Genomic DNA, 14,946 nt, shown 5'->3' with positions numbered 1-14,946 from the left:
TAAAGAAATTCATTTTATTTTTTTCTTTTTTACTTTCTTCTTCTATAAATGTTTCTAAAACAATTTAACCAAATATACACTTAAACTATATGTAGTTTTGTTACGTCCGTATTTGTGTTGGTCTTGGCTGATTATGCTCAAGAATTTGGGTGTGATGTAGTCTCAAAATGCAGGGTTCATTTACAATTTAAAGGTATTGATTTTTTTAACCCAAAATCATGCTTGCTTAGGCAAGTTATAATAAGGTAAAATTTAGGATTTTGACTGGAGTACTTGGTTGCTCTTACTAAACCGTTCTAGATACATCACAGAGATCTTAATGTCTCAATGCTGGATTGCTGAATTGTTGCTTGGTATTATTATTAGTATGACATATTGAACTTGGAGGATTTATCTTGAACTTTACCATTCCTTAAGGGGTAGCCTTGGAAGATTTTATCACTCAAGAAGGGCCAAGAAAAAGTGGATTGGGCAAAAACACAGAGGAAGTTTAATGCTGAGTGGGAGTGTCAGGTCCTTTTACTCACCCTCACAACTCTATTAGGTTCTTTTCTTCACAGAGGATTCTATCCTACTTAGACTCAAGATACTGTAGTTTGGATGTCTAACCGTCTAAGTATGCCATGTCAAGGAAGGTATATAATTCAATTTACTAACTAATTTGCACTTCAGATAGGGAATAGAAGAATCAAAATAATAGCAATATTGTTCATAAGGTTTGAAATTTTGAGGAAATGACACACAAGTCATGGGGGCTAGTACAAGACCAATGCATTCATTTGGATCATGATGAAGTTCAAGGATGATGCTACAAGAAGCCTCGCTGACTTTGAATTCAAACATTTACAATATGGTGGTTCAAATCTGTCGATTTACCTCCCTCACAAGAAGCCTTTTTGTTTACTGTTTTTGTGGTTACCGGTTCATATCTCTTCAACAAAACATACTATAAACAAAAGCTGAGTGCTAGCAATACATGATCTTCTAACATACTTTCTATTATTGATTAAAATTTATTGAAAATTATAAAATCAGGACGGAGACTGATTAAACAATAAGCAAGGTCTACAAAATTTTGTAATTTTCAATAAATTATAACAAACAATTGAATATTTAAAGAGTATGTTGCCAACATTTTTCAAACAAAAAATCTCAGTTGAGAAGTGGAACAGCACACTAGTATCCGTACATTTCAGGCTGTTCAAATAACTCCGAAACCAGCAATTGGTCACATTGTTGCTTCTAACATATAGCTCAATCAGGTCTTGTTTGTTGGTGTGGCTAGTGTTGTTGAGGAAACTAGAAAACCATTGAACAGAAAGTTTGGGAATCCGTTCAAGGCCCTACTCGCAGCTTGCCTATCACTTTCTTCATCTCTAAGTGGTTCATACATAAGGGAATGTGGAACAATGCCAATGGTTCCACCTTGCTTTGCCTGGATTAGCGTGAATGGTTTACTAATTAGACTCCAATAGTCCAATCTTGGCCTTTATTCCTGTTTCCCCTAACCTAGAAAATGTGACAACAAATGCTAGTTTAGGACATAGTTACCTGAAAATTCTTGCGGTATAAGTCAACAGCCTTGGCATGTGACAGTAACATACTGTGCAAGGCAATGAGAGGCTCAACATCAGAGTTACCAGTATTACAATTTCCAAAAGGTGGGGAACAGTGACCAGGGGGATATATTCCTCTCATATACGCAAAGTCTGAAAACAGGTTAAGTTCATTGATGGTAGTCCAGTACTTAACCCTGTCTCAAAAGCTCTTAAAACAAATTTCAGCAAAATGAACAAAATCTCTCCTACAACAAAGAACGTGTATTGTTATAAAAGTTTCACTGTTCTCTTGGCTTAAACTTTTGGACTATGGCTTTGCAGGAGAATTTATGAGTTTTCAGGACAATTCATTGAAGAATCGACAAAATCTCCAATTTTTTTAGCTTTATATATTTTGAGTAAACAAAAATTGGAGCTGAAGATGTACTGTATTAGGGGACTAATCCAACCACCATATATTTCTTCCAGTTCTTGTGGCATGTCATGATGATAAATTATCACAAATGGCTCAATCCCTGGATTAGGTACACTGTTCAGATTTAGGTACAGCTTAGGACAATGTCAAGCTATTTAAATATAAGATGAGAAATGTTAGCGCCACTCTCTTCTCTTAGGTGAAATACATGTGAGACTGTATGTGGGTTTCATTCAGAAATTAGCAGGACACACGTAAATGTAACCAATAGTAGAAAGTACGTTTAGAATGAGGAATCATTAGGTGACTTTGGATCACCATTTATCCCTGATCCAAACCTATGTTTATATAATAAATTTAAATTTTACAAGTTACGAAAAATAAATAATAATGTTTGATTATGTGTCATGTGAATATTAGCTGGGAACATGATGGTCTAGAATCACTTAATAATTTCTTGTTGTAAAGAAAGTGTTATTGGCACTCTTCATATAATGTTAAACCATTTACAAGATTTCACTTAGCGGCTTTAGTGTTTACTTCTTAAGTTATTTCTTATATCTTTGATCATGAAACATACCAAGACTGAATTAAATACATGAAATTAATGTCTAATAAAAATGTAACACGTAATGGTTAATATTTAATAAAAATATGATATATGACCGTCAAGACAAAAAATTAATGATCGATGTGAGAAGTGAAATAACGGGATTACAAAAATATAGGAGACTAAATTTATAAATTAAATTATAAGGACTCAAATTTGTAATTTAAGACAAATACAAAATTAAATTTATAATTTTGCCTAGATTTTATTCTAATTGATGCTAAATTCTGTAACTGTAACTAGTGCTGTCTATTTGTCGGTGGGAAAGTGAAACATACTTAACATATTTCATTTAATAATTAAGAAAAACTATTAGGAAGATATTTATAAAAATCAGTAGCATTATTTCAGTAGAAGATATTTAGACACAATTGTACAAGTGATTTGTTGAGTTAAATTCTTACTAGCAAATCGCAATATATTATGTATAGGATAAAATATGTGGTTGCCTTGCCATGCAGGTTAGGAACTCGCCGAGCACGAGGAAAGGTGTCGTTTCATCGTTTGCTATGTGGGAGTTGTAAAAAGTAAAATTCTTATCTTTCTTAATTGGAAAGATATGTAAAAAAAAAACATTACGTCAACCACATCTATATCTTATTCCCTCCCTTCCTATTGACTAATTTATGCTTATTAAAAAAGTTAATTATTTATTAACATTAAATTTGACTATACTTTTAATATTTTTTCAAATATATTCTTAAGTTTATTGAGAATCTATTCATCTTTTTCCAATCTCCATTAGAGAAAAAAGAAAATAATTTAAAATATTTTAGTCAAAAAATAATTAATATGCAATACAGATGAAATGAAATCTTAGGGAGGAGTAATATTTTTCTTTTTGTTAGAACTTAGCGTTCATTTGAAATATTTTAAAAAAAAATAGGTCTAATTCTACATTCAAATCTAGATTTACAATTTCGTGATTTTGATCTTCAAATTTCAATTATGCTAAGTTGAGAGGCTAAAAGTGTAATTAAATCAAAAAAATTTCTTTCTTTTATTTGAAAAGACATGTAAAACAAAGAAATAAAACAACATTAGATCATTCACAAACAACAACGAGTCTCACTTATACACAACTCATTTTCACTATTTTCAATTTAAGCTTCAATCTCTCCAATTAGGCACCTTTTTTTTTTTTTACTTTAATATCTTAAATGAGTCCCATCATTACATATTTGTATTTATTTTTTTACTTTTTTAAATAATACTCCATTTTATTATAATTGACATCTAAGAAAAAAAATATTTGTCCTAAAATTTAGTTTTTAATGTAACATTAATTATTATTATTTTATGATATTAATAATATGAGCTAAAAAAACAAAAAAAATGAATTAATGATGAGGGGTTAATTAATTTTATAAAATTATTTTTTTTCATCTATTTATTGATTTTTCTTATGCAAAACAACTAACGGTAATTATATGAAACAAGGGGAGTATTTATTATTGCCTATAAATGTGCTAATCACCGTTGCTTCGATAATAAATATTACCTCCTTCCCATATCTTTTGTTTTAACTTCTTATTTTTTCCCCAAAATAATTGTTTTAGAATTTTAAAGTCTAATTAACATATTTTTTTCAAATATATCCTTAATTAATACTCACTTGGGAAGTAGGTATCAAAGGTTAAACTATTAAATAAGAATATTTTAGTTTAAATGCATTAATATTTAGTATCTTTAAATGTTTCTTAATTAATCTGTGTGTAATAACTTTAAATATCGAAACGTATAGGAAAAAGGCAGTACGTACTTTTTAACATGTAGTAAGGGGATGCTTAACACGCAATGCACTCCTATAGTAAAAAGTAAAAACTGGACAAAAGTACCGTTCCTATCAAGCTCAGGTGCTTCTTAAGCATTGCAATGCAATTGCTTCTTAATATTTTTATTTATTTATTATGTGGGAGAGAAAAACAAAGAGTAAATGCTTAAAATTTTTAATTACACAAGTAATCTAACAAATTATTTGCATGGTAGCTCAAGGTATTTGCTCGTTGACGTGTCCTTAAGGTATGAATCTTCATTCAAGTCATATTTATCTTATATATATCCTTAACACATTGCATCTATTAAAGAAAGGTTACCATAAAATACCTATATAAGTGATTTAAAACAAAAATCATAATTTTTTCCGGAGATTTAATGTTTGACAAGATAAATGGATCGATTTTATTATGATTAAGGGAAAACACTAACTGCTTTTTCATGTTTTTTTTTAAATAAAAAGAGATGATATAACTTTGTGTGTGATTTATGAAGGTAGTTATAAGGATAAAATAATAACTTATAAATGTAATTATAGAAATAAAATAGATAGTTACATTTATATATAGTTATAGTTATTGATTAAGAACATATAAACCAAAACTAACAGGATAGTTTAAATAAAATTGAAATCAACATTTCTCACATCCTTGCTTTTAAACATAGTATGTTGTTGCTCACTCAAGTGTTCTGTTATGTTGGTGCGGATAGTGTTGTTGAGAAAGCTAGAAAACCATTGAACAGAAAGTTTGGGAATTCGTTCATGAGTGTCTCTATTCACATGATAAAGCCCATATCTTATCTCATAGCCATTTGCCCATTCAAAGTTATCCAGCAATGACCATATCATATATCCTCTGACATCTGCACCTTTCCTGCACATCAATAAAATTGCACCTTGTCAGCAAAGTGAAAATAACCCTAAAACAAGGGTTGTGCTCACATATTATCTCTCACCTTATGGCTCTAAGCAGAGCTGCAAGGTAGGCTTTGTGATAATCTATTCGTTTTACATCTTGTAGTAAATCATGCATTGTCTCATCCGGTTTGAGCGGTGAACAATATCCTGAACCAAGTTTTATGTAGTAATCCAAAATTTGTTAACTAACTCATTCCTCAAAAAAAAGTATAACCTAAACATATACATATAACAAAAGGTGGACCTTCTTTAGTCCCTTCTTTGGTCTTTTAATTCAAGATAGTGTTCAATATTAATTCATCAAGCAACAACACCAGGTTAACACAAATGGGAGAAAAAGAGAGTTTAGAAACAACTTTCTTGTTTCATTTCAAATTTTTACAAATAATCATAAAATACCACTCCCTTTTCTTTGTTTCTATTTTGATAGTTGTTTTCATTCATATATAAGCATTGGAAGATATGCTTATTTTGATAGTCTTAGAACACTCTCACTACTACCTAAAGCCGCAAAACTCTTCTTCTCTTTTTTGTTATTATCTTTATCCATTTCTTTCTTTCACCCCCTCTCATTATAAAGTCCTCAATGATCATGAGTGGCTAAATCCCTAGTTAGGGCCTGAGAGGCCTAAAAAGTCAAATTGATGTATGATGTACTTTATATTTATCAATGCAACAAGATTCTTTTCTTGGTTTTTCTATTCTACTATTTTTTCTGCTTTTATCTTACATTATTCATCTTTATATTCTTTTAGGGGTTAGACGCTCGGGAGAGGATAACTTCTAAATAAGATTTAAAAAAAATATGCATGCATTAGTTTTAGGGGTTAGACACTTGGAAGAAGGTAACTTCTAATAGAACAAAAAGAAAGAATTTCATAAAAAAGTCATTGCTAGACATAGAATGATTATTTTATGCCCACACATTCTTGCAAACATCTAGAATTCATAATTCATGCATTTTATTTGTTGAGTCTTTCTAAAGAAATTTGGAAGATAGATAAATAAAATAGGCTTGTCACCATGAGGAATCATGGGCAAGTAAATGAACAGATGTGGGTAGAATAGAATCACCTAAATTGATAAAGAAAAATCATAAACTCATACATCCTAGGCAAACAAGGCATGCTAGGTCCTAACATTCGCATTCCATTGAATTTTCTCTTTAATTATTCTATTTTTAATTTTTTTGCTTTTTATTTATAATTCACTATTATTACCTCCTATTCTTTCTTCTACTAATTTCTTTTATTATTTTCTCCTTATAAATTAAAAAGTATCCAAGATAAGTACAACACAAAATCCCTGTGGAATCGACACTCGGACTTCCGAGACTTTATTACTTGGACATTTGGTACACTTGTCAAACGCTTAACAAGTTTTTGGCGCCGTTGCCGGAGATTTTGTCTTCGTACTTGGTTGCCATACCTTTTCAATTTGTAAGCAATTCTTTATTTTGCACTTTTTCTTTCTCATTCTCTCTTCTACTCTTTCTTCCATAATTTGCACTGGTAGTGCTTGTTCTTGTGTATTTGAGGTAGAACTTCAACTAGAGATATAGTCCCTATCAACTTGGAAATTGAAGCCACTTGTAGGCATAACAACGCTGCAAGAAGAAGAAGGAAGCAAGAAACACAAAAAAGCAGTCACACCTCACTTCCCCCCTTCTCCACAAATCTACATTCAAATGGAGGAGGAACATGCACAACGAGTCACACTAGAGGACTACTCTAGTACAACTACTTCGTAATTCTTCACAAGCATCGCAAGACCGGAGGTTCAAGCGGTCAACATCTCTTATCCTCACTCCCTCATCCAACTAATCCAAGGAAACCTCTTCCATGGTCTTCCAAACGAGGATCCTTATGCTCACCTCGCCACCTACCTAGAAATTTGCAACACAGTTAAGATAGCCGGAGTCCCTGAAAGCGCTATACGCCTCAATCTCTTTTCTTTTTCACTAGCAGGGGAGGCAAAAAGGTGGCTACACTCCTTCAAGGGTAACAACTTAAGAACATGGGAAGAAGTCATAGAGAAGTTCTTGAAGAAATACTTCCCAGAGTCAAAGACCGTTAAATGGAAGATGGAAATTTCTTCATTCCATCAATTTCCTGACGAATCCCTCAGCGAGGCACTCGACCATTTCCACGGAATACTCAGGAAGACGCCTACACATGGGTATAGTGAACCGGTGCAACTAAACATCTTCATAGATGGCCTGTGACCACAATCAAAGCAATTACTGGATGCATCCGCAGGAGGGAAGATCAAGCTAAAGACATCGGAGGAGGCAATGGAACTCATAGAAAACATGGCGGCTAGTGATCATGCCATTCTTCGGGATCGCACATATGCACCAACAAAGAGAAGCCTTCTAGAACTCACCATTCATGATGCAACCTTGGCTCAGAACAAGCAGTTGTCCCGACAAATAGACGCCCTAAAGCTTCCACAACAATTACAAGCGGTAAGTCCTTCTCACTCTTCTGTTATGCAGGTAGGGGGATGTCACACATGTGGAGGAACACACGAGCCTGGACAATGTATGGTCCAAGAAGACCCTTCCAGGGAAGTGAACTACATGGGAGCTCAGAATCGCCACGGTTTCCAAGGCTACAACCAAGGAGGACCGCCAGGATTCAACCAAGGGAGAAATTTCACACAAGGCTTGAGCTGGAGGAATCATTCGGGGAACCAGTTCACCAAGGAGCAAGGAAGTCAACCAGCCCAAAATTCCAACCAAGGGATAGATCTTTATGAGAAGACTAGCAGGCTTGAGGAGACGCTTAATCGATTCATACAGGTATCTATGTCCAACCATATGAGCACAGAAGCCACCATCAAGAACCTGGAGATACAGGTGGGGCAATTAGCTAAACAAATGGTTGAAAAACCCACCAATAGCTTCGGAGCCAACACAAAAAATAACCCAAGGGAGGAATATAAGGCGGTGTGGACTAGAAGCCTACAGAAAATTGAAGTAGACCAGTCTGAGGAAGGAAGAGCAGACAAAGGCGGAGAGAGAAAGGAAGAGAAGAATGAAGAAAGAGAGAATATGTTCTTACTCCCTAAGACCAAGAGCCAGTTAGCTTGAGAGGCTAGGAAAAAAAAGGCATGAGTCCCTCTAAAGGAGCCCCCATATCCCTTAGTGCCATCAAAGAAGGATAAGAAGCGCTACTTCAAGCGTTTCCTAGAGATATTCAAGGGGCTAGAGATAACAATGTCATTCGGGGAAGCTTTACAGCAAATGTCGCTCTACACCAAATTCATGAAAGAAATCCTCACTAAGAAGGGGAAGTACATTGACAATGAAAGTATTATGGTGGGAGGCAACTGTAGCACAGTGATACAGAGGAAGTTGCCCGAAAAATTCAAAGAGCCCCGGAGCGTGACAATCCCTTGCACCATAGGGAAGAAGTCAATAGGGAAGACTCTCATTGATTTAGGAGCAAGCATCAACTTGATGTCCCTGTCAATGTGTAGGAGAATTGGAAATTTGAAGATTGAACCTACAAGGATGACACTCCAGTTGGCTGACCTCTTTCTCACAAGACCGTTCGTGGTAGTTAAAGACGTTCTGGTTAAAGTCCATCAACTCACTTTTCTGATGGACTTTGTAATCATGGACATTGAAGAAGATGCTGAGATCCCCTTGATTCTAGGCCGGCCTTTCATGGTGACTGCAAAGTGTGTTGTGGACATGGGGAAGGATAATTTGGAGATGAGTGTGGAAGACCAAAAAGCCACATTCAACTTATTTGAGGGAGTTAAGCATCCCAGTGATAGCAAGACTTCTTTTAAGGTGGAGGAAATTGAGCAAAAAGCTAACTTTGTTGGGGGGGCACCTGAATTATGTGTTCCTAGAAGAAGATGAAGCCAAAACAGTTGAGAATCCTACAAACTCTTATAGGGTCCTTCTAGGGCCAAAACATGTCAAGATCCGAGCCACTCTAGACATTCCACCAGCTCCTCCACTAGCAGTCCCTTCGCCAGATGTCTTTCCTCCACCCGTCGGTCAGACTATACCTTTTTCTTGGCCAGAACGACTCCTAACTATGTTGCATAGTCTCCACCACGGTCAATACCTATTGGTGTAGAGTCTCCACCATCTCTCTCTCCAACAGCCCGTGATGACACCCAAGGCATTTCTAGCCCATGTTGCTTGGCCAAGAGACCAACTTTCTTTTGTTGGGGGGTGACACATTTGGTGTAGCTGATGATGATGTCGCAAATGTTGAAGCTGAGGATGATTATATTGCAGATCTAGCAGCTGATTAAGATCCAGGGCCCACATAAGATTGAGACCCAAATATTTTTACCAGCCTGCTCAAACCTTCAAAATAGTTTTTCTTTGTCTGTGTAACTATGACTCAACACTATGATTATGTAAAACGTTTCCTGGTGCATGTTCACGTAAAAACTTTTAGAGTAGGTCAGATCTTCAAACAAAGACTTTAAAGGATAGCCTATAACTAAAAAACAAGCCACGCTAAATTTTTTTACTTTTGAACCAATATAGGCTTAAGCCTATCAAAATCCAACTAGGTCCCCTTTATATTTAAGTTTTCATATTATTTATTTTATAATAACATTTAATTCAAGATAAAAAAAAATCTTACAAATATATATGCCATCACTATTTCACTTTTAATTCTTATAGATTATTTTCGTTTTAATCTTATAATTTTTTTTTGTTATTAATTTCTGTTGACATGATACTTTTTGATGATGTGATATTTTATGAGGTTATCTCTTGTTGATGTGACATTTGCTGACATTAGCAACTCATAGCCACATTAGTTGTTAAAGTTTTTAACAACAAGAACTAAGGATAAAGAAAAAAAAAGACCTTTTAAAAATAATTATAAGGATTCAAATAAAATAAAATGACATAGGATGAAAATTATATTTATTCATAGAGTAAAATCAAAATGACACTTTTACGGTTATCGGTGAGTACAAGAGGTGAGTACAAGAGATGAAAACAGAAAATGTTTCGTGGTTATGTACGTACTCAGTGTGTACTCACCATTTTCTGTAATATACATGGGTATATTATGATATCTTATCTTAACGTAGTCTACAAGCTTCTGCATGCCCCTTGGAACAACATAGAACCATGAAAAACCTGTCTGCATAAAACAAAAGAAATTATGTCACAGATTAATTATGTTCAATACTTATTCCTGTATCAAACATTTGAGTAAACAACAGAATGAAAAGAGCAGCTAAAGGACATAAGGGAACCTGATCACCAATTGGAACGCCATCTCTTATTCCAGTTACTTCTACAAAACCTGTTATTGGATGATCTGCTTCAAGAGAACAAGCAGAGAGGGAGCAGTCCTTAACATAGAGAGATCCATAGTGATTGATGCCAATAAAGTCTATGCTGCCTTTTAGGAGACTTTTCTCTTTAAGAGAGAACACTGGCAACTGACTCCCAAGGATAGAATGCATCTCGGCTGGGTACTCACCAAAAACCAGGGGATCTAAGACCCTTTTGTCACCAAAAGAGCAGAAAAAGTTTCAAAAAAAAAATAAATAAAGAGTAAATTACCTCAACATTCTCTAAGATTTCGTGTAATTACATAAGCACTCACCTCCCTTATAAGGGATGTTAATGTAGATTTGAGGGTTGTCAATGTAATGTTTTCAAACATATAAGAGGGTGTTTAGTATAATGTTTTCAAACTTAAAAAGACGGTTAGTTAGTGTAGGGAAATAAAAAAGGTTGGTGTTATATGTAATTTGATAAAAGTTCAATGAGTGTTGCTGTAATTTGCTCATAAATAAAATGATTGTGTGCTTCTAATTCTTTCCATTAATAATGTTCATATTAGTTTATGCAGGCATGATTGTCATAACTCAAAAGCAAAACTCTTCTCATTTTTCCTTTTATTTTGTTGTATTGAATGATATTTGTTTCTTATAAAAAGGGCCAAGAGAGTACTTCTTAGTTCTCAACAACTTACCAGGGTATGAGAAATGCCAAGGCCCTATTCACAGCTTGTCTATCACATTCTTCATCTCTAAGTGGTTCATACATGACGGAGTGTGCAACAATGCCAATGGTTCCTCCTTGCTTTGCCTGGATCAGCATGAGTGATTTTTTTTGGTACATCACTTACTAATTAAACTCCCAATCTTGGCCTTTAATCCTCTTTCTCCTAACCAAGAAAATGTGACAACAAATGCTAGTATGTGACAATTTTTGTTACCTGAAAATGCTTGCGGTATAATTCAACAGCCTTGGCATGTGCCAGTAACATATTGTGCACGACAATGAGAGGCTCAACATCAGAGTTACCAGTATTACAATTTCCAAAAGGTGGAGAACAGTGACCAGGGGCATATATTCCTTTCATATAGGCATAGTTTGCAACCAGGGCTGGCTCATTGATGGTAGTCCAGTACTTAACCCTGTCTCCAAAGCTCTTGAAACAAATTTCAGCAAAATGAACAAAATCTCTCCTACAATAGAGAATGTATAAGTTTCTATCTTCACTTGGCTCAAACTTTTGGACTATGATTATGCAGGAGAACTCATCAGCTTACAGGACAATTCATTGATGAAGTAACAAATTAAACTTTAAATTCTTTAGCATTATAAATTAGAAGTAAACAAAAAATGAGAGCTGCGGATTTACTGCATTAGGAGACTAATCCAACCACCATATCTTTCTTCCAGTTCTTGTGGCAAATCGTGATGATGAATTGTCACAAATGGCTCAATCCCTGGATTTAGATACAGCTTAGGGTAATGCATACTGTAATAAATATAAATATTAAACCATTTATTAGGTTTACCTTAGCAGCTTTAGCTTTTACTTTCACGAGAGTTGGTTCTAATTATGTCTTGAATCTTGACACATACCAAGACTGAATATATCAATCTTAGGTCAAGTCAAGACCATAGTCACATAATTCACCATACGCTCATGGTATGGGTACGGATACACCATATGTGACCTTATAAAGTATTGGTATGTAAAGATATGCATTTTGGTGAGTTATTTAAGTTTACAAGTTAGTACTAATAACTCTTTTATCTTGTTAAAAATTATAACTTACATGTCTAGTAAAAATATTATTAAAATAATATTTTTTTTTAATAATTAATATTATTTACTGTACTCTTAACAAAAAAAGTGTGCAGCATCCAACCCCCCCCCCCCCCCCCCCCCCAAAAAAATGAAAAGTGTACAGAAACACCATTATCCAATTACAAGTCTACAACTCCTAGTATACACAAAATCCAGCTTCATTATTTTTCAACCTCAATTTGCACTTTTTCTTTTCATTGCCTAACCGAACTGCCTGTTATTTTTCAACTCCTGGCTACCTAACCTAGTCGCATATTACTTTTCAGATTCATATATTATTTCATTTTTCATGACCCCACTTTTCACTGCCAAATTGAATGTCTCAGCACTAGGGGTGGAAATGAATTAAGTTAAGTTTACTAGGCTTGAGCTCGACTTGGGTTAAATACAAAAGGTTTGAGTTTGACTCATAACCAATTAATTATTTTAAAACCTAGTAAAATACTAACTAAAAAAAGAAATTTATAAAATTTCGTATAAGTAATGTACAAATCCAAAAATAATTGATAAATAAAATCATATTGAATTTAAGTTATTAAAACACAAAGTATATCAAAAGAAAATAAAAAAAAGAGCATAATATTAAAAAATATATGGATTAGAGATGATTTATATTAATATAGTCAAATAAAAATATTTAAATTGTCTGAACATATCTTTACAAAACATTTTTTTCTTTGGAAGTATTAATCTGGTTGCATTATCCTCTTAACTTGAATCTTTTTCTTTTTGAAAAATTTTCACATGCAAGTGAACTCTTTAAACACTTTATGTCACTTCATCTTGTCATTCGTAATATCATAAAAATGATATAGATAATAGTTATTATTATTATTATTATTACTTAAACAAGCTGGCTTGTCAAATTTAACAAGCTTTTTTTATGGTTTGACTTTTGTCTTTTTATTTAAAAAAGCTTCTTAAAAAGCTTGAACTTAACTTTTATAGTAAACAAGTTAAGCCCAGCCTTAAATAGACCGAGCCATAGACCCTTGACAAGCTGCTCGACTCATTTCCATCCCTATGCACTCACAATCTTTCCCTTCTCCATATTCACGAATTCAACCACTAATTTCGGCACCGGTTCGTAAATGAACCGTGAATTGGTACACGCAAATTAATTCACGGTTCTCCACTAAGTTGAGCGAATTATATATGTGACTATGGTCAAGACAAAGTAGCATTATAGAGAACCAAGTGGACATTGACATTGTTACTTCACCTCTAAGCAGCAGATTGTCTATAATCTTGTTGTAGAACATTATCCCATTTGGATTTATGTCCCCATATATCCCTCCTGTTACGGTTCATGAAGATCAAATTATGCGGAAATTTTGAAAGATTATGTGAACTAGTATGTAAATTTAAATACTTACTTGGTAGAATCCTTGTCCATGAAATAGAAAATCGATATACGTTTACCCCAAGAGACGACATCAACTCAATGTCTTCCTGTTGACAAAGGTTGATAAATGAGCCAGAGTATATAATAAATGCAGGTAAAGTAAAAAGCTGATATTTACCAAGTAGCGATGATAATGATCATCTGCAATGTCACCATTCTCGTCATTTTTTATCTTTCCTGAAAATTGATAAGTTTCATAGTGATTATTCATGCCCTTCATTACAATTCTACAATTAGCTATATTTTTTTTTGTTATTATGATATTGGTATGGAGTATTCACGGATTTTATCAATGATTACTCTCCATTGGAAATCTTTGACTGATCACTTCTTGTTTAAGAGGATCAAGTCGAGTAAGATTCCGACCAATGAGTTAGTCTACAATTAACTGTATGGACGACAAACAATCTAGATAGAGTGCAATGAGATGAGTAGTGACCATATACCTGGTGTATGACTAAAAACATCCCAGTTGCTTAAACCCCTACCATCTTCAAAAGGTGCTCCTTCAATCTGTTGTTGTTTCTCAAATTTTCCATTGACAGAAACACCATTTTAAATATTTCAAGAAGGGGAAGTACTACGTAAGTCCAACAAAATTTATGAAAATGGTGAAAGAAAAAGTAAACAAGTACCTGGTAAGAGGAAGTGCTCGTTCCGAAGAGGAACCCTTCTGGGAAGTCAGATCTGCTGATTGCATCTTCAACTTCATCACAACATTGGACATGAAAATGAACACAACAAAGGAGTGTCATCACAACACTTAGCTGCCTCTGCAGCATTTTCATTTTGTTGGTATGACTAGTGATGGCACCCATGATCGATGCAAGAAAAACGTTTCAAAGTAGTCTCTGGTGATGATAGTGCCAGAATTCCCACATGCTCAAATTAATATTTATTATGTTGGTTCTTAATTCCGTAAATCCTAAGCAGTTTCATTATATTTGTTAGGGTGCTTTTTATAAGAACTAAATTAGAAGTTTGGTTTGATTTATTTTTTATAAAAGTTAATTAAAAAATTATATTAATTTTTTTTACATATATAATCTTATAGCATTTACTGTAGAGTAATTAAGGATATTTTAATAACAAAATATAGAATTTGAGAAAATGGGAAAATATTTTTTTTTAAGAAAGTATCTTACATACAGATAAA

The 14,946-nt window shown here is 33.8% G+C and overlaps 1 protein-coding gene across 1 annotated transcript; it reads right to left on the bottom strand.

The window, feature by feature from the left end:
• Positions 1-4,939: 4,939 nt before the first annotated feature.
• Positions 4,940-14,706, bottom strand: LOC100807186 (beta-glucosidase 18). Its single transcript, XM_006593235.4, has 12 exons — positions 14,426-14,706; positions 14,237-14,303; positions 13,909-13,967; positions 13,762-13,837; positions 13,608-13,682; positions 11,930-12,017; positions 11,501-11,753; positions 11,255-11,370; positions 10,527-10,779; positions 10,309-10,411; positions 5,318-5,426; positions 4,940-5,235 (listed from the first exon to the last, which is right to left on the bottom strand). Exons 1-12 carry the CDS (start codon positions 14,606-14,608, stop codon positions 4,977-4,979), a joined length of 1,641 nt encoding a protein of 546 aa, XP_006593298.2. The 5' UTR covers positions 14,609-14,706; the 3' UTR covers positions 4,940-4,976.
• Positions 14,707-14,946: the final 240 nt, after the last annotated feature.

This window comes from Glycine max, chromosome 12 (assembly GCF_000004515.6).
Source record: "Glycine max cultivar Williams 82 chromosome 12, Glycine_max_v4.0, whole genome shotgun sequence".
Taxonomy (NCBI): Eukaryota; Viridiplantae; Streptophyta; class Magnoliopsida; order Fabales; family Fabaceae; genus Glycine; species Glycine max.
The sequence above is the reverse complement of the archived record's forward strand: the minus strand, read 5'-3'. Positions and strand labels throughout refer to the sequence as shown.